The sequence below is a fragment of the Taudactylus pleione genome, unplaced genomic scaffold (assembly GCF_031769625.1).
Source record: "Taudactylus pleione unplaced genomic scaffold, aTauple2 ptg000524l, whole genome shotgun sequence".
In the NCBI taxonomy this organism is placed as follows: Eukaryota; Metazoa; Chordata; class Amphibia; order Anura; family Myobatrachidae; genus Taudactylus; species Taudactylus pleione.
The window spans coordinates 1,181,028-1,206,381 of NW_028284926.1; the positions used below are offsets into that span (position 1 = coordinate 1,181,028).

The window sequence follows — 25,354 nt, forward strand, 5'->3', positions numbered from 1 at the left end:
TTGACAGTTCTCACTTAGCGAAAGCAGAATCTCGACACCCATGGCAGTCTAACCTTTACCCCTAACCCTTCCTCCCAAGGTGCCTAACCCTAACCTCCCCGCTAGTGCCTAAACCTAACCCTTCCTCCCAAGGTGCCTAACCCTAACCACCCCCCTCCCCCCCAGTGCCTAAACCTAACATCCCCGCTAGTGCCTAAACTTAACCCTTACCCCTAACTCTTCCTCTCAAGGTGCCTAACCCTAATCAGCCCCCCCCCCCCCCACAGTGCCTAAACCTAACATCCCCGCCCCCTACACCTCCCCGCTAGTGCCTAAACTTAACCCTTACCCCTAACTCTTCCTCTCAAGGTACCTAACCCTAATCACCCCCCCCCCCAGTGCCTAAACTTAACCCCAAACCTCCACGTCAGTGCCTAAACCTAACCCTTCCTCCCAAGGTGCCTAACCCTAACCACCCCCCTCCCCCCCAGTGCCTAAACCTAACATCCCCGCCCCGTAAACCTCCCCGCTAGTGCCTAAACTTAACCCTTACCCCTAACTCTTCCTCTCAAGGTGCCTAACCCTAATCAGCCCCCCCCCCCCACAGTGCCTAAACTTAACCCCAAACCTCCCCGTCAGTGCCTAAACTTAACACTCCCCCTAATGCCTACCCCCAGCACCCTAACACACCCCCTAACGCCCAATACTTTCCATCGGGATGTCGGCGGTCGGGATTCCCCTGTCTGCATTTCGCACCAGTATTTCGCCCATTGGCATCCCGTACGTCAGGATGATGACTACATCCCGGGCTAAGGAGATTATATTTTTAAAAATAAATAAATATATAAGATTTTTGCATAAAGATTTTGTAAGGTTTTAAAATATGCATTTTACAACCTTACACAATCTTTACATTTAAAATAAATAAAAAAAATACTCCACCCTCCATTACACAAGAAGGAAGCACAAGGCTTTATTCTGGCTGCAGCACAAGCACAAGGCTTTATTCTGGCTGCAGCACAAGCACAAGGCTTTATTCTGGCTGCAGCACAAGCACAAGGCTTTATTCTGGCTGCAGCACAAGCACAAGGCTTTATTCTGGCTGCAGCACAAGGCTTTATTCTGGCTGCAGCACAAGGCTTTATTCTGGCTGCAGCACAAGCACAAGGCTGCCATGGATACAGAGCAGTAACAGAAAGTAGTAGAATGTAGGTGGACAATGAGAGAAAAGAAGAAAAAAAAGGTAAGACTATAAAACTCTCTCAGCGCCCGGTTCATACTCTATAACAAAAAGAATGAGAATATGACAAGCGGCCGCCATCATTCTCCGAATCTCAACAAGGAAACAAGGGAAAGAGCGCGGTGACACGTTAGGTGTACAGACTAAAGGGGCACATCCACTAGACCATCTACTCCCTGTCCATTCTCTAAACAATTTTCCCTTGCAATTTTATCTTTCAGTCTGAGCGATTTGCAAACGATCTTTAATAGATCAAGTGAAATTGACCGGCATGTTCGGTCGACTGAGATCATCAAACGACCAGCGGGAGCGCGCATCGTTGATCGTTACCGACCAAACACTGCACGATTTATAAACAATTTTTAAACGATTGATCTATAACGAAGTCATTATCATTCAATCGCCTGCTAAAATCGCGTAGTGGATGCCCCCCTTCGGGGCCGCATTCAATTAGAAGTGAAAAGCAGTTTTCCACGGGAAAGTATGGCTGATCGCTGCTTCTCGCGTGGTCGAAACGTATCTCCTTATTCAATTCCAGCCGGTTTTCGCCTACGCATAAAGTCAATGCAATGTAATAGGCGAGAAAGATTCGCCTAATAGAAAGAGAAAAGTGGTGCAAAATTTTTATTTTGGGGTGCAAACGCGGGGAAACCACTCAGAGCCACTGGGGCAGCCCCCCCCCAAAGGACAACAGTGTAGAAAAAAATCCCGGGAGAAAAACATAACACTCCGGAAAAACACTTTCATTTGGGGGGCGAAAAAGTACAAAAACTAGCAAATTAGACTTCTTGGGGTGCTGTAAGGAGGGACCGAGTGTTTTTGGGATTGCAGGTGCATGTATGATGGTGGTTTTTCACATTTTTTTTAAAGTTCACTTTAGAGACATAAAACACTGCTAGCACCCATTTTCATGTACCCCAAATTTGCCAGGACTACTTCTTTTCACCAGAAAATGCTGCTTAATGCCATTCTAAACCTCTTTTACAAGGACACTAATAACAAAGATTTTAATCAACTTCAGTACCCCAAATAGTTTTATTAGGGCTATTGGAACACTTCTACATTGATCCACTATGTTAATGCATCTTTTTGGGGGGTACACAGTGATCTCCCCTAGTCTGACAGTACTTTCCGCCTGTCCTGCATTCGCTGCTTGCCGTTTTCGCCTGGTTAGTAATTGGATAAGGTGAAAAGCGGGGACGCACAGTTTTTGCGTCGAAAACACGAGATGTAGGCGAAGAGTCGGGCTGGCGTAAAATTTTAGCTGAAGCAAAACTAATTGAATACCGCCCTAAGTGGGAGATGTATCAAACACCTTTGAGAGGGATGACGTTGATAGAGCTAAGGAACCAATCAGCTCCTGTCATTTTTTTCAAACCCAGCCTGTAACATGGCAGTTAGAAGCTGATTGGTTGGTACTTTACCCCTCTCCAAGCTTTGATACATCTCCCCCTAAATACCCCATTCGTCATGGTTTTGTTACAGATATAACCATTCCATGCATATTCAGAGTAACAATATGACTACACAGCGGCTTTATAATGCGTTTTGCACACAATATTTGCCCTGCAGGCTACCTTTACTCTAACACTAGCTCTTCCCTGTCATGGCTCTGTAGTCCTTCTGTACTACATCACAGTAATAAATGTTTACTACCAGAAATAGGATCATGAATTCTTTATGGTGGCGGGTAGGTGGTCAAAAAATAAAAGCAACTGTACTATGTGGCAAAGTTCTTTCAGTTCAAAAAAAATGAAGCATGGTCTTTTTTTGTGTCAAATGCAGTAAATTTGCTATAAACACTTAGTCCCACTAATCCGTTACCATAGTGTCATAAGAAGTCTCAATATTTCTAGTTAAAATATTCAAAAATATGGACTATCCTGGAAAGACCAGAAAACATGGCATGCCCTAGGTGTGACCAAACACACCCCACTCTGGCTACATATAAAATTATAAGGAAAAAAAAAAAAAATCATTTCAAAACTGGTGGCGGGCCAGCCATGTTCCCCCAAAAATTCTCGCCCCATCATCATGGACCCATGTGGTCTTTCCAAAAATGTGAGCCCACTTGTAGACTTATTAAATAATAACGCTACTACTCATCTCGTGTGTAAGCTGAGGATGTTGTAAAGATAGGTCCAGTACACGTTTCATTGTGGCAACGAAACGCGTCAGCCACATTACTTTGTAAATAGCGCCGGACCAATCTTTAAAACATCCTTAGCATAGCCATGTGACACATGGTTCAAACACGAACAACCTGGCAAAGTTCTAACAACCGAATATGCAAATGTGACATCTACAGATTACAATAAATTGCTGCAACACAAACATACTTAAGAGCATTATAAATATAAAGAAAATCACGCATTACGGGTAAGTGAATTGCAAACATTATATACGATATTACACAACATATTAATAAAATATTAAGTCGATGGTGCCACTTCCTTAATACAACTGCTTTTATGAGTTACAGCCTTAGCAAGAGGCAAACACGGCAACGTCTTGCATAAACCTCTAAAACGGTATTTAAATCAATAAACAAAGGAGCTATTTCAGTGTTTTAATTTAAGAAAACAAAATAATAATTTATAAAGTAAAGAAAATGAATGAAGATCATCTTGACGTCTCCATAACATCACTGGATCCTGGTGAATTAAGACTGCATCTTTAGGAATTGGCTCAGCCCACCTAATCGCCACCTCCACCGTGTCTAGGTTTAAACTAAAGGTCGGTCGATGTAGGTTAACTATTAGTTCACATGAACAAAGTCGGCAGGTTACGGCTTGGAGAGGTTACGACTGAGTGATCTGTAAGGTTTCCAACATGTTCTCTACTGCCTTCAGAGAGGACTGGGTATCGGGCATGGTGCGACCTGCAAGCTAAAAGGAAGAGAGTGATTATTATTACTTGGTTCGCATTACACAGACAATTCAGCGACAAACCATTCACCAATCACAGACTGGACTTCAGGTGGAGAAATTAGGATAAAGGACGGGATTTCCACCAGGGGAAGCTCTACTTTTTCCAAGCAGTTTCTGCTTTGAAGCTTTTAGTACTAACTTAAGGCGCACATCCACTAGCAGATATTAATGGTCGACTGAACGATAACGTTACCGTTCAGTCGTCCATTAATCGTGCATGAATCGTGCACGATTAATGGACATTATATAGGTCTCCTGCCTCTCAGATGCAATCGATAACGGTCAATAGTGATCTTATGGTGGTAACTGAATAAAAGTTAAATAAAATCCAACTTCAATAGAGGTAGTGTAAACATGTAACTTTATATTATACCGTAAAACAGTATGAAAGTTACTGACTAAAACACCCTATGTACCTGTATCTCCAATGTTTAACCCAATCTGCCCTTTACACAAAAGATGGACGATTTACAGTAACAATTACACAGAACAAAACAATAGAGATGCGTCCATATACATCTATCCTCCGTGCGCCACAAGCTGCGTCACGCAAAACGCGCAAGCGCCTTTTGACCTTATGCCGATTAAAATGATACGCGGCATGCCTATATTCTGTGTGCGGCTGCGGTTATACCTTCGCGCCACATGCTACGTTGTAGTGTCAGCTGCTGCGACACTGTAACGTAGCGTTTCGCATACAGATGCACCCGCAGTCGCACACGGAATTATAGACATGTCGCATATCATTTTAATCAGCAGAAGCTGCCGGTGCGTCCTATTCGCTTTGCAAATAAGACTTATTTTAAGGGAAAAAGTTGCACGAAAAGACGCTTGGTGTTACCGATGCCGTGCAAGAGGCAAGATTTCTAGGCAAAACCATAACGGCCTGAAGACCTGGCGTTGCTTAGGTTCCGTAGCACAGCAGCGCTGGGAAAGATTAACAGTCGTGTACGCCATTAAACTAAGGTTTAATTTCCACTCTCCAGTATTTACTCAGGAAGAAATTAAGCCCGGCCAATTATATCTTCCTACAATTATACTCCCAGGCAGCTCTATTAGTTGACCGAAGCCCTTTGAGCTGGGGAGCTGTTGAGTACTTCATGCTGGTTTTAAAATGAGTTTTCTAACAGCACTGACAGCCTCCATCACTCATCAGCCTGATTACGCTAAACATATTAAGCAGGTAAACGGACGGGGGCTTTTGTTGCGTGAAAGGAACCGGCCGTAAACGGCGATTTTCTCTGGAGAACACTTCTGTAATTTGCTTTTGGTCAGGGAAATATTTTCTTCGTCTAATGTGAGCATTTAAACACTTAATAAATTCTCAATATAATGGTTTTTATTTTCTGCAATTCTGCATATTAGGTCTCAGATTTATGAGCCTTCTCCAGAGGTAAATTCATTTAGTAAGTCTGGTATGATGTGTGTGGAAGGATTATGGGCTCAAGAAACAGCCCCGGCAAGGAGCTCGGAGTGCCGTTAACCTGCTTCTGACCTGTAACTGAGCGACCTGATCAATCGCTTACTGGGAAGAGCTTTTCTCTTTATTAGACGCTCACGGTTTGATACGGTAAGTACTGGTGATGTATCCAGTGTAATTTAAGAATGAAAAATGGGACAAACTTGCAGAATAGCATGTGCTAGAAGCTATATCTTGGCCACAACCACATATCGCACTTTATTATACTACAGGTTTTGGCTACAACAAATACCTTCCTTTATTAAATTACGTGATTCTTCATTGTAGTACAGGATTGTTTTTTCTTTTCTTTGGTATTACACAATTCTTTATTGCATAACATGACTCCTGGCTACACTGTACTACTTTTGTTATTGCACTACAGGCGTTCGATTGAACACTGCGGTACCACATGTCCGGAATTATTGTGCCACACGGAGATCTGGCAATGCTGTTGCAGATTTCTGTCTGAATTTTGGCCACGTCACACATGCTGCTGTATCGTAGCATCGGTTGCAATGCTGACCCCCCTCAGGCTGCCATAATTTAGCCCCATAACACGGATCATTGGCATGTTGGCGAGTGAAACCGGAAGTTGCCGAGATATCATTGCATAATGGCACCTAGCCTAGTGATCTCTCAACCACATCTACAGTAGGTGGTTGGACAGAAAATGTAGCTGGACATCCATGCAGCGTTCAATATGCGCAAAATGAAAAGTACTAGGATAAAGACATCCACCTTACAGCATTGTACTGTACGTACTCCGGTTCTCTTGCGGATCCAGGGCACTTGGAAGAAGGGATGAAGGAGGAATAGGAGTAGAGGAGGATGGGGGAAAGAAGAAGGGGAGGGGGAGTAGGCCAAGGAAGGGAGGGGGAGTAGGCCAAGGAAGGGAGGGGGAGTAGGCCAAGGAAGGGAGGGGGAGTAGGCCAAGGAAGGGAGGGGGAGTAGGCCAAGGAGGGGAGAGGGAGTAGGCCAAGGAGGGGAGAGGGAGTAGGCCAAGGAGGGGAGAGGGAGTAGGACAAGGAGGGGAGAGGGAGTAGGACAGGGAGGGGAGAGGGAGTAGGACAGGGAGGGGAGAGGGAGTAGGACAGGGAGGGGAGAGGGAGGAGGACGAGTAGGACAGGGAGGGGAGGAGGAGGAGGACGAGTAGGACAGGGAGGGGAGGAGGAGGAGGACGAGTAGGACAGGGAGGGGAGGAGGAGGAGGACAAGTAGGACAGGGAGGGGAGGAGGAGGAGGACGAGTAGGACAGGGAGGGGAGGAGGGGGAGGAGGAGGAGGACAGGGAGGGGAGGAGGAGGAGGACAGGGAGGGGAGGAGGAGGAGGACAGGGAGGGGAGGAGGAGGAGGACAGGGAGGGGAGGAGGAGGAGGACAGGGAGGGGAGGAGGAGGAGGACAGGGAGGGGAGGAGGAGGAGGACAGGGAGGGGAGGAGGAGGAGGACAGGGAGGGGAGGAGGAGTAGGACAGGGAGGGGAGGAGGAGTAGGACAGAGAGGGGAGGAGGAGTAGGACAGGGAGGGGAGGAGGAGTAGGACAGAGAGGGGAGGAGGAGTAGGACAGGGAGGGGAGGAGGAGTAGGACAGGGAGGGGAGGAGGAGTAGGACAGGGAGGGGAGGAGGACAGGGAGGGGAGGAGGAGTAGGACAGGGAGGGGAGGAGGAGTAGGACAGGGAGGGGAGGAGGAGTAGGACAGGGAGGGGAGGAGGAGTAGGACAGGGAGGGGAGGAGGAGTAGGACAGGGAGGGGAGGAGGAGTAGGACAGGGAGGGGAGGAGGAGTAGGACAGGGAGGGGAGGAGGAGGAGGACAAGGAGGGGAGGAGGAGGACAAGGAGGGGAGGAGGAGGACAAGGAGGGGAGGAGGAGTAGGACAGGGAGGGGAGGAGGAGGGGAGGAGGAGTAGGACAAGGAGGGGAGGAGGAGGGGAGGAGGAGTAGGACAAGGAGGGGAGGACAAGGAGGGGAGGAGGAGGAGGACAAGGAGGGGGAGGAGGAGGAGGACAAGGAGGGGAGGAGGAGGAGGACAGGGAGGGGAGGAGGAGGAGGACAGGGAGGGGAGGAGGAGGAGGACAGGGAGGGGAGGAGGAGTAGGACAGGGAGGGGAGGAGGAGGACAGGGAGGGGAGGAGGAGGAGGACAGGGAGGGGAGGAGGAGTAGGACAGGGAGGGGAGGAGGAGTAGGACAGGGAGGAGAGGAGGAGTAGGACAGGGAGGAGAGGACAAGGAGGGGAGGAGGAGGAGGACAAGTAGGACAGGGAGGGGAGGAGGAGGAGGACAGGGAGGGGAGGAGGAGTAGGACAGGGAGGGGAGGAGGAGTAGGACAGGGAGGGGAGGAGGAGTAGGACAGGGAGGGGAGGAGGAGGAGGACAGGGAGGGGAGGAGGAGTAGGACAGGGAGGGGAGGAGGAGTAGGACAGGGAGGGGAGGAGGAGTAGGACAGGGAGGGGAGGAGGAGTAGGACAGGGAGGGGAGGAGGAGTAGGACAGGGAGGGGAGGACAAGGAGGGGAGGAGGAGGAGGACAAGGAGGGGAGGAGGAGGAGTAAAACAGGGAGGGGAGGAGGAGTAGGACAAGGAATGGAGAGGGAGTAGGACAAGGAGGGGAGGAGGAGTAGGACAAGGAGGGGAGGAGGAGTAGGACAAGGAGGGGAGGAGGAGTAGGACAAGGAGGGGAGGAGGAGTAGGACAAGGAGGGGAGGAGGAGTAGGACAAGGAGGGGAGGAGGAGTAGGACAAGGAGGGGAGGAGGAGTAGGACAAGGAGGGGAGGAGGAGTAGGACAAGGAGGGGAGGAGGAGTAGGACAAGGAGGGGAGGAGGAGTAGGACAAGGAGGGGAGGAGGAGTAGGACAAGGAGGGGAGGAGGAGTAGGACAAGGAGGGGAGGAGGAGTAGGACAAGGAGGGGAGGAGGAGTAGGACAAGGAGGGGAGGAGGAGTAGGACAAGGAGGGGAGGAGTAGGACAAGGAGGGGAGGAGGAGGAGGACAAGGAGGGGAGGAGGAGGAGGACAGGGAGGGGAGGAGGAGAAGGACAGGGAGGGGAGGAGGAGGAGGACAAGTAGGACAGGGAGGGGAGGAGGAGGAGGACAAGGAGGGGAGGAGGAGGAGGAGGACAAGGAGGGGAGGAGGAGTAGGACAGGGAGGGGAGGAGGAGGGGAGGAGGAGTAGGACAAGGAGGGGAGGAGGAGGGGAGGAGGAGTAGGACAGGGAGGGGAGGAGGAGTAGGACAGGGAGGGGAGGAGGAGTAGGACAGGGAGGGGAGGAGGAGTAGGACAGGGAGGGGAGGAGGAGTAGGACAGGGAGGGGAGGAGGAGTAGGACAGGGAGGGGAGGAGGAGTAGGACAGGGAGGGGAGGAGTAGGACAGGGAGGGGAGGACAAGGAGGGGAGGAGGAGGAGGACAAGGAGGGGAGGAGGAGGAGTAAAACAGGGAGGGGAGAGGGAGTAGGACAAGGAGGGGAGGAGGAGTAGGACAAGGAGGGGAGGAGGAGTAGGACAAGGAGGGGAGGAGGAGTAGGACAAGGAGGGGAGGAGGAGTAGGACAAGGAGGGGAGGAGGAGTAGGACAAGGAGGGGAGGAGGAGTAGGACAAGGAGGGGAGGAGGAGTAGGACAAGGAGGGGAGGAGGAGTAGGACAAGGAGGGGAGGAGGAGTAGGACAAGGAGGGGAGGAGGAGTAGGACAAGGAGGGGAGGAGGAGTAGGACAAGGAGGGGAGGAGGAGTAGGACAAGGAGGGGAGGAGGAGTAGGACAAGGAGGGGAGGAGGAGTAGGACAAGGAGGGGAGGAGGAGTAGGACAAGGAGGGGAGGAGGAGTAGGACAAGGAGGGGAGGAGGAGTAGGACAAGGAGGGGAGGAGGAGTAGGACAAGGAGGGGAGGAGGAGTAGGACAAGGAGGGGAGGAGGAGTAGGACAAGGAGGGGAGGAGGAGTAGGGTTTTTACAGATGGTAGAAACATTTAGAGGTCAAATTTACTGTAGTGTTTATTAGCATATTACTATATACACAAATAGGTATTAATCATCTAATCTTTTTAGAATTGAACAAATTGACTTCAGGTGCTGGATTGTTAATATACTGAAATTCATTAACGTCAGTATGAAGAATAATAATATTTTTTTACAAGACAACATGTGTCTGGACTTTATTAATTGTACAAGACAGCATTCCTGATTGTCTAACTTTAGTGCATTTGTATTATAAAACAGAACGTCTCCTGAAATACCAGTGATAGTTTATAAGATGAGCGCACTGCCATCGGACCATCTATCTGTATATCTGACTGATGTTATTATAAATACGGCTGTCAAAACGAATTCTGATCGCTAGGCAATGGCAAGCTGATGGAGGCAATTTTCTCTGATGAGCAATTATTTTGTCCACATTAATCACAAGCAACATCCTTTACGACATGAAATATTCCAAAATGTTTGCGGCTTCACCACGTCTGCAGTCAAACATTGGTCAGATTAAAATTCAATAACCTGTCCAAAAAACGTATTTTACTGGAAAATAGAAGCGAGAAGGATCACGTTAATGCACTGCCTAAGCATTAATGTAATTTGTCTCTCTCTGCCAAAATTCCCCTGCTCTTAAGACATGCTAAACCAATTACCCCAAAGTGAAGGCAACAAGTACTTTGTTATTACTGTACTTTGTAAAATGATGACATTTGAAATGTGCGCTATGTATCATGAGAGAGTCAAATTAACTGCCACCAAATTAATATACCAAACTAAATGATGCTAGAACTGGAATTTATTTTGAAAGTTGTTACTGACATATATAGGTAGGCAATATATAACATATGTCCGGATTTTATACACCTAAATGCAGTAGAACATGGGCAAGAGTAAGGATCTGAGCCACTTTGACAAGGGTCAAACTGCGATGGCTAGACGGCAAGGTGAGAGCATCCCCCAAAACGGCAGGTCTTGTGGGATGTTCCCGGTATGCAGTGGTTAGCACCTACCAAAAGTGATCCAAGGAGGGACAAACGTGCGGGGTTGTAGTTAAGTGACCGGCGGCACAATCCCGATGCCGGAATCCAGGAAAGACCGAGCGCCCGTCCTCTTAGCCGCGCGTGGGAAGGTGGGGGTTGCGTTAGGGGGCTCCCGGGAGGACTAAGGGTTAGGCACCCACCGGGAGGGTTAGGGTAAGGCTAGGGGAAGAGGGGGCTAGGGTTAGGCACCCCCCAGGAGGGTTAAGTTTAGGGAGCAGGGAGGGTGGGGTTAGGCACCTCTAAAGGATGGTTAGGAGAAAGGGGGTGGGGAGGAGAGGGGAGGGTTAGCGGTACTTACCACCGCTGTCGGGATTTCCTCCTTTCGGCCTCATGTTGTCGGGATTTGAACCGGCGGCTGAACCATGGGATAGTAAAGCTGAACAGCCGCCAGCTTTACAATCCCATTCCAAGCGTGCGCCCGAGTCTGAATCTGTATAAGGAGCACAATAGAACATGGCGTGGTAAATACTCGCAGACGCCGCACCGTAGGCCCTTCGTACAGAGATTCAGACTCAGTCGCACAGATAAACACAAGTGTCTCATATCACAGTAATCAGTGCAGTCTCGTGAAGCGGTTTTGTCACATCGCATTGCGACTAGGACACACTCTCGGGCGAAACAGATGCTTGAAGCTAGCCGATTCTCATGGGACCTGGCGCTCCGAAAAAACTCCGTTTGGTGCGACTGCTGCAGTAATGTATAAGGACACATCCGTATACTACAACGAGGACATCATAGATGGGATTATATGTAATTCAGAATCTATGGGTTCTGGTTACCCCCATTGTGAAGTCAAAATTAAAGACAGTCATTAGTGCAGGGAGCTAGGGCAGAGGACATCCGGTAGGTCCTGGCCGCGCTACAGCACAGAGGCGGGCATGTAACCTACCTGGTACGCTCTTTTGATCTGATTAGCAGCCCAAGTCGCAAACTTTACATTATCCTTCTTCATCTTGGCGCTGGCTTTGGGATTGGACGCAATATGGATCGATGACTGAAATAAAATTAAATAAAAAAAAGAAAAAAAAGAAATGAAAGACACATTAGTAAATAGAACACACATGCATTTTTTTATGATTTCCATGAAAACCACAATCAGTTCAACATCTTAAGAGGGCATCCACTACACGATTTTAGCAGGCGATTGACCGATAACTACGTCGTTATCGTTCAATCGTTTATAAATCGTGCAGTGTTTGGTCTACGCTACCGCTGGTCGTTTGACCGTCTCGTCAGTCGACTGAACATGCAGGTCAATTTCACTTGATCTATTAAAAGATCGTTTGCAAATCGCTCAGACTGAAAGATAAAATTTCAAGGGAAAAAAAAATCAAGGGAAAATCGTTTAGAGATTGGACAGGGAGTAGATCGTCTAGTGGATGTGCCCCTTTAGGGGGAGATTTATCAAACCTTCTAAATAAAAATAAATTATAGTTCTCTATAAATGTATGCTGACCCCCTTCCCCTTCCATACGTCTTCTGGTGATACTGTAAACAAGTAAAACAATTTAATAGTGTCCAATCTTAAAAGATCAACAGGAAAGTGTAGTCGATGGGCGCCAAAAATGCTCAATAACAAACGAGAATTAAAATGGCTAGAAAATATGTTACCCCAAGCAACTGCAGACATTGAATTGTTATTCTACTTTTATTGTTTAAATCTTCGATTATATATTGGATGCGTGTGATGTGATGCTTCAGTAAAAAGATATAGATATATATATATATATTTTTTTTTTTTAAGTTGCTGGAAAGTAAAAGGAAGTGAATGATCCTGAAACTTTGGTTCATGTCACAGAACAATTGTCTAAAGTGAAATATAGATCGGAACCCTGTAGATCAAGGGTTGGGAACGCCGTAAAAATGTCTAGAATCGATACAGGTGGGTTGGACTCGTATTAGTTGCCAGCTGCAGCATCAAAAATGAAACTAGACGGACGGACAGTCTAACTCTACAATCACGCAGCGCTCAATATGTGCGTGAAAATGAAAGATCAGCATTTGCCAGAGTGCTTAGTTATTATGTCCCTATTATTGGTGTGGTGATCTGTAAGCTCTGCTGCAGATATCTGCTATGTATTACTAAATATGACACATTGTATGGAAAAGGTGAATATTACAGCTTGATCATTACGGACAACCCCTACACCCTGTTAGCGTTGCCTGGGATTTTCGTGACGGGGTGCAAATGCGTACTGCTCCTGACAAATAGCTTCTGATGGTTTCCACATGTGACCCGTCAGCTGTCGCTTGTGTAGGACGGTGCTAATGTGCACACTCGGATAACTTACTATATAGAGACCGAACAGAGCTCTCATGTTGTGGTTGTTCAGCCTCAGCGCCTGGGAGAAATATTTTCTCGACAGCTCAAGGTTTTCCAGTCCCCCCTGTGTGTATTTCACCTGTTCATAAAAAGAGATGATAATAACAGAGATCGCAGTTGTGATACATCTGCTAGGGGTTGTGATCTGTATTAGTGCACATACAAACTCTCCACAGATTTTAGTTGAAGTAAGCAGCTATAACATATTTCTTTATTCAAAAGCCTTAACCCTATATACAGACATGGGCAAATGTGTTGGTACCCATCCATGGAAAAGAGAGAAGGATCCATCGTTTTCTCTTGAAATAAATTGAACGTGACACAAGTAATTGGCATCCATCATTGTGTATTCTACATTTAATAGAAATCAGATTTTTGCATTTGATTTTTGATTCAACAGAATATTTTAAAATAATAAAAACAATGAAATTGGCATGGACAGACATGAAGAGACCCTTCACATAATATTTGGCTGCACAGCCCCGAGAGGCAGTCACTGCAATCCAGCGATTTCTGCAGATGTCAACAGGTAGTTTGGCCTCACCTCTTCCTGCGCAAACTGCGTTTTTCAGCTCTTTCCATAGATATTCATTAGGATACTGATCAGGGCTCATAGGAGGCCACTTCAGAATAGTCCAAAGTTTCGTTCTTGTCCATTGTGTGTTTTGGGTGATTGTCCTATTGGAGGACTCATGACCTGTGGCTATATGACACAGGACTGTATGTTTCGCTCCAGAATGCCTTGATATTCCATTGTGCCCTGCAGATTCAAAGAGCCCCATGCCAGCCCAAAACATAACCGAGCCTCCTCCATGTGTCACAGTAGATATGGTGCTCTTTTCTTTCCAAGTTTCCATTTTGTTCATCTGTGAATATTGAACTTATGTGACTTGCCAAAAAGATCCTGTTTTGACTCACCTGTCCAAAAGGACATTCTCCTACAAGCACTGTGTCTTGTCAATATGAATATTAGCAAATTACAGTCTGCTTTTTGTGTGTCCCCTCCTCCATGGAGCCCAAACAGCTCCGGATGGTGCGATCAAGGACTGATGTACCATGACTTTGGAGACCAGCTTGAATCTCTTTGGAAGTTTACCTGGCTCTTTTTGTACCGTGACTGTTAAAACAAGAGATATGGTAAGAACTTACCTTTGTTATCTCTGTTTCTACGAAGTCCATAGGGTCCACAGGGTTGACCTTGGGGTTATAGCTGGAACAGGATCCATGGGCACCACACAGTTAAGCTTTTAGCTCCCAGGATGCACTTGGGTCCTCCTCTATACCCCGCCCCCGAGCCACAGGCACCTCAGTTGGTAAGCAGCCTAGGCCGGAGGAGAATATGGAACAGAGAGAAGGAAGACTGGAACACACAAGAAACCATACTCACAGCAATAGGAGACGGAAAACCGGTGACCAGCCACACAGCCCATTTGAAGCCAGGTGCGTCAGGGCGGGCGCCCTGTGGACCCTATGGACTTCGTAGAAACAGAGATAACAAAGGTAAGTTCTTACCATATCTCTTGTTTTCTACTTCAGGGTCCATAGGGGGTCCACAGGGTTGACCTTGGGGATGTCCCAAAGCAGTTCAACTAAGGGCGGGGACGCTCCTGTGCTGAAAGGAGCACCCGTCGCCCAAAGGAAGCATCCTGAGAGGCGAAGGTGTCAAACGCATAGAACCTCAAAAACGTTTGAATAGAAGACCAAGTGGCCGCCTTACACAGCTGAACAGCAGAAGCGCCACGTCTAGCAGCCCAAGAGGGACCCACAGAACGAGTGGAATGAGCCTTAACAGAGGCTGGCACAGGTAAACCCTCTTGTGCATAAGCCTCACAAATAACGGAACGAAGCCAACGGGCTAATGTTTGTTTGTTGGCAGGCCAACCCCTCTTGTGAAAACCAAAGAGGATAAACAAGGAATCAGACTTCCTAACCGAAGCCGTCCGGTCTACATAAATTCTAAGCGCCCGGACCACATCTAAGGAAGTCTCACCAGCTGAAAGACCAGGGGACTGAAAAGCTGGCACAACAAGTTCCTGATTAATGTGGAACTTCGAGACCACTTTGGGCAAAAACTCAGGACGAGTGCGGAGCACCGCTCTGTCCTGGAGAAAAATCAGGAAAGGAGGGCGACAGGAAAGCGCCCCCAATTCAGACACCCTCCTGGCCGAAGCAATTGCCAGGAGAAAAACCGTTTTAAATGTCAGCCACTTGAGCTCCACCGCCTCAAGAGGCTCAAACGGAGGACCCTGCAGGACCCGTATCACCACCGCCAAGTCCCAAGGAGCCACAGGAGGCAAAAAGGGAGGCTGGATCCTGAGAACACCCTGGAAAAAGGTGTGAACGTCTGGTAGTATTGCAATCCGCCGTTGAAACCACACGGACAAGGCGGACACATGAACCTTCAGAGATGCAAGGCGTAAGCCGAGATCCAATCCTGACTGAAGAAATTCCAAGATCCTAGAAACTCGGAACACCTGAGGATCATAATGTCTGGACTCACACCACTGAAAGTAAGTGTGCCACACTCTGTGATAAATCCGTGCTGAAGCAGGCTTGCGTGCCCGGAGCATGGTACCAATAACCGAACCGGAGAAGCCCCGAGACCTCAAGACGGCTGTCTCAAGAGCCACGCCGTCAAAGACAGCCGACCCAGATCCGGGTAAAGGCAGGGCCCCTGAGACAACAGGTCCCGACGCTGAGGAAGAAGGTACGGAGCGTCGATGGAGAGGCTCCTGAGATCGGAGTACCAATGACGTCTGGGCCACGCCGGAGCTACCAGCACGAGCATGCCGCCGTCCTGCTTGAATTTCCGCAGAACCCGAGGAAGCAGGGATAGCGGAGGAAACAGATACGCCAGGTGAAACGTCCATTTCACCGACAGCGCGTCCACCAGACTTGCGCCTGCGTCTCTTGTCCTTGACCCGTAAACGGGCAACTTGTGATTGTGACGGGAGGCCATCAAGTCCAGCTCCGGCAGTCCCCACCTGTCCACGAGTAGCTGAAACACCTCTGGGTGAAGCGACCATTGTCCGGGATGCACGTCGTGACGGCTGAGGAAGTCCGCCTCCCAATTGAGGACTCCGGGGATGAAGACCGCCGAGATCGCCGGAATGTGACCCTCCGCCAAAGTCAGGATACGAGACACCTCCGACATCGCTGCCTGACTGCGAGTTCCGCCTCGGTGGTTGATATACGCCACCGTGGTGGCGTTGTCGGACTGCACCTGTACCGCCCTTCCGTGAAGAGCGGGGCCGGACGACTGCAGGGCCCTGTATACTGCCCGCAGTTCCAGGATGTTGATGGGGAGAAGTGCTTCTTCCGCTGACCAACGACCCTGAAGCGACAAAGAGCCGGTCACTGCCCCCCAACCCCGGAGACTGGCATCCGTCGTGAGCAGGACCCAGTCCGGGATCCAAAATGGGCGCCCCTCGACCAGATGAGCTGTCTGAAGCCACCAAGCCAAAGATTGCCGAACGTCCGGAGACAACACCAGCATCTGAGAGCGGATCCGGTGAGGTAACGCGTTCCATTCTGAGAGAATCAGCCCCTGCAGGGGCCGGGAATGGAACTGGGCAAATTCCACCATGTCGAATGTCGACACCATGGACCCCAGAACTCTCATAGCCGAATGGACCGACAGGCGGCAACGGCTCAGGCAACTGTGTATCCGCAGCTGTAGGGAGGCGACCTTCTCCGGAGTCAGGAAGATCCTTTGCTGACGCGAATCCAGCAGGGCTCCCAAATGAACCATCCGCTGAGATGGAATCAGGGTGGACTTTTTCCAATTTATCAACCACCCGTGTGCTTGCAGGCAAGCGATCATCAGGTGGAGATGTTGAAGCAGTACCTCTGGGGAGCTCGCCAGCAACAGGAGGTCGTCCAGATACGGCAGCAGCCGTACATTCTGGTTCCGAAGATGTGCGGCCATGACCGCCATAATCTTCGTGAACACCCTCGGTGCCGTGGAGAGACCAAAGGGTAGCGCCCGGAACTGATAGTGGTGTTGAAGGATAGCGAACCTCAGATACCGCTGGTGTGAAGATGCTATCGGAACATGGAGGTAGGCGTCCTGGATGTCCAGGGACACCATGTAATCCCCCGGTTCCATCGCCAGAATGATGGACGTAACGTTTCCATCCTGAACTTGGGAACTCTGAGGAATCTGTTCAGAGACTTCAAGTTGAGGATAGGGCGATGAGAACCATTGGGTTTCTGCACCAGAAACAGAGACTAATAATACCCCGTCCCTCGTTGTGATAGAGGAACGGGAACAATGACCCCTGCTTTCAGCAAGGACTCTATAGCCTCCTGAACCTGTAACGCCTTGGTCCTGTCCTGAGAAGGACTTGTGCAGAAAAACTGGTGGGGTGGTCTGTGCCGAAAAGACAGGGCGTACCCCTGGGAGACCACTTCTCGAACCCAGGCATCCGTGGTGGTATTGTGCCAGCACTGGGCAAATAGAAGAAGTCGGCCTCCCACTCTGAGGTCCCCCAGAGGGAGGCCCGTCCCATCAGGCCGCAGGTTTATCTTCCTGCTTGGAAGAAGGGCGCCGAGCACTCCAGACTTGCTTCTTGGGTTTAGAGGCAGTCTTACTCGCAGACTGTCTCGGGAAGGACTGACCTATCGCCTTACCCTGAACCCGAAAGGAACGAAAAGCCGAACTCCGAACCTTAGCTGGCAGTGCCGCCGAAGGGAGGAAGGCCGACTTGGATTTAGCCAGGGTGTCCACTATTTTGTCCAAGTCCGGACCAAATAGTAATTCACCATTGAAAGGTAAGGCCTCCAGACCCTTCTTTGAATCAGAGTCCGCTCTCCAGGACCGCAACCACAAGGATCGGCGGCAAGACACCGCTGCAGCCGATACCCGCGAGGTCAGCAGACTAGCATCTAAAGAAGCTTCACCAATGTAAGAAGCAGCGTCCCTCATTTGTCCCAACAACGCCCGCTGGACATCCGGAGCGTCGTCTGGGAAGGTATCTTCCAATGCATTGGCCCACCCCTCAATGGCCTTGGCCACCCAGGAGATGGCCATGGACGGTCGGGCCACCGCCCCGGAGAGGGAGTAAATAGACTTTAAGCAAGTCTCAACTTTCCTGTCCGTGGGATCCTTCAGCGAGGATATCGACGGTAATGGTAAGGTGGCGCCCCGAGTTAAACGGGTGACATGGGAATCCACCGCCGGTGGAGTTTCCCATTTTTTACAATGTGCCTCAGGGAAGGGGTAATTAGAAGCCAACCGCTTCTGAGGAAGGAATCTCTTCCTGGGCGCCTGCCAAGCTACCGCCATATGATCCGTCAACTGATCCGACAGGGGAAACACCGCAGAAGCCACCTTAGTCTTTTTGAAACTAGGAAACTTCGACTTAGGAACCGGTGCCTCATCCTCTATAAGAAGAATAGCTCGCACCGCCCTAACTAGTGCTCGCACATTAATGGACGACTTGGTATCCATTTCCTGGACCGAGTCAGTGTCATCAGGGACCTCCCCATCATCTGAGGAACCCTCTGAGTCCGATACCTGATCAGCCCGTGTCATGAGTGGGCGTTTAGAAATCCTAGAAGGCATGTCAGTCTGCAACATTGACTGAAAAGCCGAGGAAGCGGCCGCCAAATTTTGCACGGAGTTGGAGAGCACATCCACCCATGGTGGAGGCGTCGCCATAGGGGCCTGAAAAGGTACCACAGGCTGCTGCGGCACAGGGGAAGCCTGTATATACATAGGCAACCCCGCATAGGGACCAACTGATTGAGACCCAGGAGGACTCCGCAATAACTGCGGGACACCCGGGGAATGGGGGATGGTCGGCTGGGGCACCGCCCTAGTAGGGAGAGCAGTCGGGACCGACAGACGGTCCGCAATAGACACCAGCACTTGAGAAAACATCGCCCACGGTGGTTCCTGCGCCAGAGAAGGTCTGGATGGGCCAGGAGCCACCTGGCATCGACTACACAGGCCATCCTGTGACAAATCCTCCCTATCTACTCATGCAGAACAGCGTCCGCAGGAGGCCAACACCGGAGCCACTGAGCGATCAACCTCCTCGTCTGACATGACAGAATATATTATATATCTGGCACCAGGGTAGAAGTAAAACGCACTCACCGGTGTGCTGAACAACAGCCCACAATATGGCACTGAGTAGCACACAACTGTATGTGACGGACCTCACAAATACGTGATCTATATAAGTGAGGTCAGTAGAAACGCCCCTCCCCCACACACCTGTAGGGCCCGTAGGAGAAGTAAAGGGATAGGTATAAGCTGACAGTAAGCGGAAAATAAGCACAGACAGGCAGCACTAGCAAAAGTCACATACCATGCAGGAAGATATACTCACTGCACCTTTACACTACAATCAACCTGCCCAGATTCAGTGTCTGGGAGGGCTATAGTGCTGTGTACGCTGTCCTTAATCAGGGGAGAGGTACACAGGGGGACCGGTCCGCGTGCTCCCTGAGATCTGCGCTGCCACTGGGAAAATGGCCGCTGGAGACCTCAGAGGAGGAGTGGCCGAGTGAACTGCAGCTCAGGAACGCTAGACATGCAGGCTGAAAAGCGCGCTGAGCTGAGGGGAGGAGCCGCTGAACAGGGAAGGCTTCCTCCCCTGGCTGGCCATTAACCCCAGGGATGCTGGCTTCCCGCTTGCCGGTTATCCCTGGTGGTCTAGTGGTCCCACAGGTTATGGGGGGGGCCCGCCGCCACTGCCAGCAGCCTCCGGTCTGTCCCCAGGACCGGAGGCTAAAGGACTGCATTTAAGGTATTCCGCGCGCCGCTGCTAGCCAGCGACGCGCGGCTTACCTGAATCCCCGGCGACTCCGGCACCAGTCCTGGGAGGTAGACAGAGTCCGGCTAGTACGGACTCTGTTCTCCCGCCGCGATCCCCAGATCAGTACTGGCGTCGCGGCGCCAGTCGGAGATCAGAGCGGCAGCGTGGGCGTCTGTACAACCAGCCCTTCGCTGCCGTCTGTAGTAAAAAGAGAAACTAAAAGAAATAAAATCTATTAGAAAAATAAAAAGCTTCTGGGGGCTGCTCCTGCAGCCCCCCTGCACGGTGACCGAGTCCGGCCGGGCACCAGCTTACACTGAGGTGCCTGTGGCTCGGGGGCGGGGTATAGAGGAGGACCCAAGTGCATCCTGGGAGCTAAAAGCTTAACTGTGTGGTGCCCATGGATCCTGTTCCAGCTATAACCCCAAGGTCAACCCTGTGGACCCCCTATGGACCCTGAAGTAGAAATCTGGGGTCAATTGTCCTCTTGCGGCAGCATCCAGGAAGGACGGCTACAGTCCCCCGTGCACACGATGATCCAAAACAGCAGAGTGACCACTTTTCTCCATACAAATTGGCTGAATGACTGATTAAAAGATTGAAGACGTGTGTGATGCTAACTCAAGAAGGCTTGAATCATCGCTGGAATCCAATTATTGGGGATGTAGTCTGCTTGCGGGGTGCCGACGGTCTTCCTACCAGAGCCGAAAGCCCGTCAGGTCGGGATCCCGGCACCAGTATGCCGACCGTCGGCATCCCGAAGTTAAGTATTGGTGTGTTAGGGGGAGGTTAGGGTGCAGGGTTAGGATTAGGCACTGGGGAAAGAGTGATAGGATTAGGGTGCGGGGAGGGGATAGAGGTTAGGCTGAGGCACTGGGGTGGGGTTAGGGTAAGGCACCGTTTGGGGTTAGGGCAGGAGTTAGGAAAACACATACCGTTAGTTCCTATGGGTGTCGGGATTCCGGCTGTCGCGATTCTGACCAGCGGCATCGCAACAGCCGGGATTTCACACCCAACCCAATTGTCTTTTCTAAGGGGCGCCAACAAATCTGTCCAGGCCATTTTAGAATATGTTTTGAGAATAAGCAATAATTTCTATTCAGTTTGTTTCCTTTATTCTATGACACAGGAAAGACGTGCGCAGGTATACGCGAGACAATAGCTTTTATTTTCATCACTTCTCAGGAGGAATGAAGCATTGTCTCAATGAGCTGTCAGGGTACAGGCACGTCTGTATATTGTGCGATACGGGAAAGTGTATTACGAGCGGTCGGGAAAAAGTAGGCAATCTGTTGCTGAACTACAAGTCCCTGCATGCTTGAAACCAATATTCCACCATGAAGAGGATGGCAGTATACGCTGGGACAGCTGTAGCCCTACAGATTGCATCAGACTGGCACGTGAAAGATAGGCAGCAATGCCAATAAATGGGCGCAATTATTAGGGACCAAGTAACATAACCACAACAGGACTAATGAACGCAGCAACATGTTTTCTGCAGATACTCACTTCTGCAAACTGCTGGTAGTAGAAGTGATTGTGCGGGTTGGTCAATAGCAGTTCCTCCAGACAAAAGGCAGCTTTCCCATAGCTAAGAGGTGAGGGGGAAAGACAACCAGAAACAGACACATCAAACATTGCTTATTTGTCAATGAAAAGCCAGATAATGCTGAGTTATTAGTTACTTTCACTGCTGTGGAGCCCTTGTAGTGCCATATAAAGGATGCTAATAATATTATTATTAATAATGCATATCAGTCCCTGGCCCGTTGGAGCTTACTATCTAAGTGCCCTACTAAGCTCCTAAGTTCCCTATATATGTTCTTGGATTGTGGGAGGAAACTGAAGCACCCAGAGAGAACCCACACAAAAAGGAGAGACTATATAAACTCTTTTGCATCAATTTTCTTTGAGTTTATAAAGTGATCCAAACTATCTGGCTCCCACTGAAAGCAATCACCAGCTGAGTGCCGAACCCGGAGGACACCGACCTACCGTTCCAGGCGAGTCACCACTAAACCACCAAGGATGTTTTGTCGATATTCTAATCATGTTGACATTTCATCGATGGGTCGACATGACGAATGTCAACGTGGTCAATGTTGACACATGTCGACATTATGATTGTTGAGAAATTATACCACACCCGTCAGTGTATTACAAGAAAGTAACCAAGAGTTCTGCCGTACACAAGTACACGTTGTGACTATACAGAAAAGAAGGCGCACAGGAGATTGGCGGATAGGTGGATTGTCGTATGTGCAATTGCGCGCCAGGTACAGGACAAACACGAATTAATCTCCCCTGGTCTCAATTCTCCACAACCCCTACTTTCCTGATGCTAAGCCCATAGCACTCCCACTACTAACAATTTACCAACCACCCCATACACACATGAAAGTCTAAAGGGTCAATCCAATTAGTGCCAATGGCGAGGTGCAAGTTGCTATTTTCTCTTCGAATTTGCATGGCGAATTAATTTTGCAATATGATTAGTAACTCGCACTGAACCAGTCAGAGTGAATTCACATTATTTGAAAGGAAAATCTTGGACATCCCCCCCTAATGACTAATTAGGAAATTGGAAGTTTCTAATTAGCTTAATTAGTCCAATAGTTACATGACATTTTTGGGAGTAAAAAAAAAAAAAAAATCCTCAAAATACCCCAAAACCAACTTTTTCATTAGTTTATGCACCCAAAATTTAATTAGAATCTCTTTGTAACTGAAAAATATTTTTTAATATAATTATTTTACATTTTTCAAAGTGCCCTCAAAGTACCCCAAAATCACCCTTTTTCCAACTTTTTTGCATTTTTCATTTACTTCGTTTGAGATTAAACAAAAAAAAAAGTCAGCTTTTATCTTTTTTTGCATTTTAATTTTTTTTTCCAAAAACCCAAATCAGGCATTTGACACCATTTAAAAACCTTCAGTACTTTCCTTATGCCCACAAACAGCCTCCTATACGTTCCTGCTAACGAAATGATCAATTTTGGGGGGTCCAGGATGGTCTCCCTACTTTTTCATGCACTTCTCTCACATCTCATTTTTTCAATCAATTCTCAATCCTCCGAGTACCACGAATGGGCATTTTTAACTGGATTAAAGAACTCTCGGGAGCGCGCATTAGTGCGAACTCTGCAAGTTTCATGAAACAAACTCGCTACTTGCAAATTCGCACCTACTTGAATTGACTCCTACGTATCATTTAGGCAGCCAAAAGTTAGCAGAAGAGGAACCATCAAAACATATGGTTAATAACAGTTTAATCTCACATTCATTTCATCAACTGATATTCGAAAATTTCTAATACATAACAAAAAAAAAACACTAGAAATTTTTTTAAAAATTTAATTGACCAATCTGAATGCAGAATAAGTGGAAAGGAACGACTAGAAAGAGGAGAAGGAATGGCAGAGCCACTTAGAACAAACAAAGCAGATCACACAATGCATTTGCCTTCGGGGGGGGGGGATAGAAGTCATACGGTGATATTTGGAAATGCTCACTAAGCCGCTGGCTAATCCTTTCACGCAAGTTATTTCCTCCTGTCTCTGCAGCAATAAAACGCCTAACAAAAACCATTACACATCCAATAAGCAGGTTCGGGCTGCGCGCAGAATTCCTGATTGTCCCATACTTCCTACCTTGGTTACAGGGCATTGTCTGTATAACATGGCCTTTTTCTAGGAAACAAAAAGTTGTCCTTTGTTTTGTTTTTCACCTATACAACTGAATTTTCATTACAAATATATGTATATTATAATATATATCCCCTGCGGACATGTAAATGTAAAAGTTTAAGCAAACAAACTAATTTTATTTAGATTCAAAGAAAGTTTAAAAAGGGATAAAAAGTTTTCACCGCAAGTATCTGAGGTCTTGTTTGGGGAAACTTACTCCAGTTCATGGATGTAAAGTTCTGCCAGTTCGTGCCAAGCTTCTTGATCGCCCACAAATCTGCAACGAGAGGGGTCAGATGCTTGAGGAACAAGGGTGGGGTGGGAAATAGATTGGGAAAAGGACAGCTTGGGAGCAAGAGGGGCTAAATCAAATGCAAATTCCATTTTAATTAAAAAATATACAGCAGACGTGCAAGACAAAAAAAAAAATCCGCTTGTAGGACACTCACTGTTCCAGATACTCATTCAGCTCTCGGATTGCCTCTGCGTTCCTCCCCTGGGCCTTCCGAATGGCAATCTTTCTCTTTCTAGTCGCCTATAGAGTGACATTAAGAGAGGATTAGGGTCTCCGTAAAGAAGATCATTTCACTGTGCAAATGATTATCTCAATGCCAGAGGAATTTCGGCCACATGAGCCCCTGTTTTGGGCTGCAGTGTATAAACACACCCTATGTTGTCCCACCGACACAATGCAAAGCTCTTTCAACAATCACATTACGAATGCCCGGCTATTGATACAGCCAGTGTGTGCACGGTCTCACCCTCAGCAGCGTCCCGTCAGAATGTAGTAATTACAAATCAGCAGGGAGGGCTAATCCTGATGTCCCATTCAGAGGGGTATCTCCCCTTCCTGTCACTGCCATAATCTCTGCATGTGCCTCAAGGTGGGAACGGCTCACCCCCGAGGCGGAAATTACTAGGAGTGCATCTCTCTGTAGGCTATATTGTGAAAACATTTTCTACTTCTATATCTTATTATAAATTGGGTACCCTTAATTGCAAACCATGAAGGGGCAAAAAAGTGTTCTGTTCAAAACCCTTACTGACTATACTGAATTACATACTATGGACGAAACGCTATATTCCAGTCTACTGCAGCCCCGAAAACGACAGGTGCACATAAGGAACGTGCGCCGATATTACATGCTTGCAAAGTTGGACGCACCTATGCAGCCGAACTGCCTGTATGAATACGCTCGTTAAAGTAGCGGTCATCATTATAATTGCACGCTTACAAAAGCCCCATCCTCGATGTAAGGGATGGGAGTCTGGACACAGTCAGATCTCTGATAACGCAGAAACCTGGGCATCTAAACCAGGGGTGGGCAATAAGCTGTTGTAGAACTACACCTCCCAGCATGCTGTGCTAAAGTTTTGCTATCTGGCCATGGTAAAACTGTTGCAGGGCATGCTGGAATGTGTAATTCAACAGCAGCTGGAGAGCCCACCCCTAATCTAAACGCTCTAGTACTTTTAAAAAAGGGCAGAAGAAAAAATATATGGACATCTTAGCACTTAATCAAAAGGCATCCAAAAAAGAGCACCCCCCCCCCCCCCCCAGCAGCGGCTAAAAGACTAGGTAATTTGCCACCTTAAAAAAAACAGTAAACAATAAATAATGGAAGCTGTGAAATTGCTATGGGAAAATGCACTCTGTGGATGAAACGCGTTGGCTTGCTCCATCTCAGCACTTCGTGCCCCTTAGGAGCAGCACTGACTCAGCACATAGTGCCCCCTAGGAGCAGCACTGACTCAGCACTTAGTGCCCCCTAGGAGCAGCACTGACTCAGCACTTAGTGCCCCCTAGGAGCAGCACTGACTCAGCACTTAGTGCCCCCTAGGAGCAGCACTGACTCAGCACTTAGTGCCCCCTAGGAGCAGCACTGACTCAGCACTTAGTGCCCCTCAGGAGCAGCACTGACTCAGCACTTAGTGCCCCTCAGGAGCAGCACTGACTCAGCACTTAGTGCCCCTCAGGAGC

At 48.6% G+C, this 25,354-nt stretch overlaps 1 protein-coding gene across 2 annotated transcripts in view; it reads right to left on the reverse strand.

The window, feature by feature from the left end:
• Positions 1-3,774: 3,774 nt before the first annotated feature.
• EMC2 (ER membrane protein complex subunit 2) overlaps positions 3,775-25,354 on the reverse strand; it is a 71,911-nt gene continuing 50,331 nt past the window's right edge. For both annotated transcript variants that reach the window (XM_088450792.1, XM_088450791.1), the window contains exons 7-12: positions 23,823-23,908; positions 23,591-23,650; positions 21,197-21,278; positions 12,889-12,999; positions 11,487-11,591; positions 3,775-4,107 (exon numbers count right to left, since the gene is read on the reverse strand). In XM_088450792.1, coding sequence (XP_088306918.1) covers positions 4,021-4,107; positions 11,487-11,591; positions 12,889-12,999; positions 21,197-21,278; positions 23,591-23,650; positions 23,823-23,908 — 531 coding nt within the window. In that variant the 3' untranslated portion in view covers positions 3,775-4,020. The remainder of the gene's footprint in view (positions 4,108-11,486; positions 11,592-12,888; positions 13,000-21,196; positions 21,279-23,590; positions 23,651-23,822; positions 23,909-25,354) is intronic.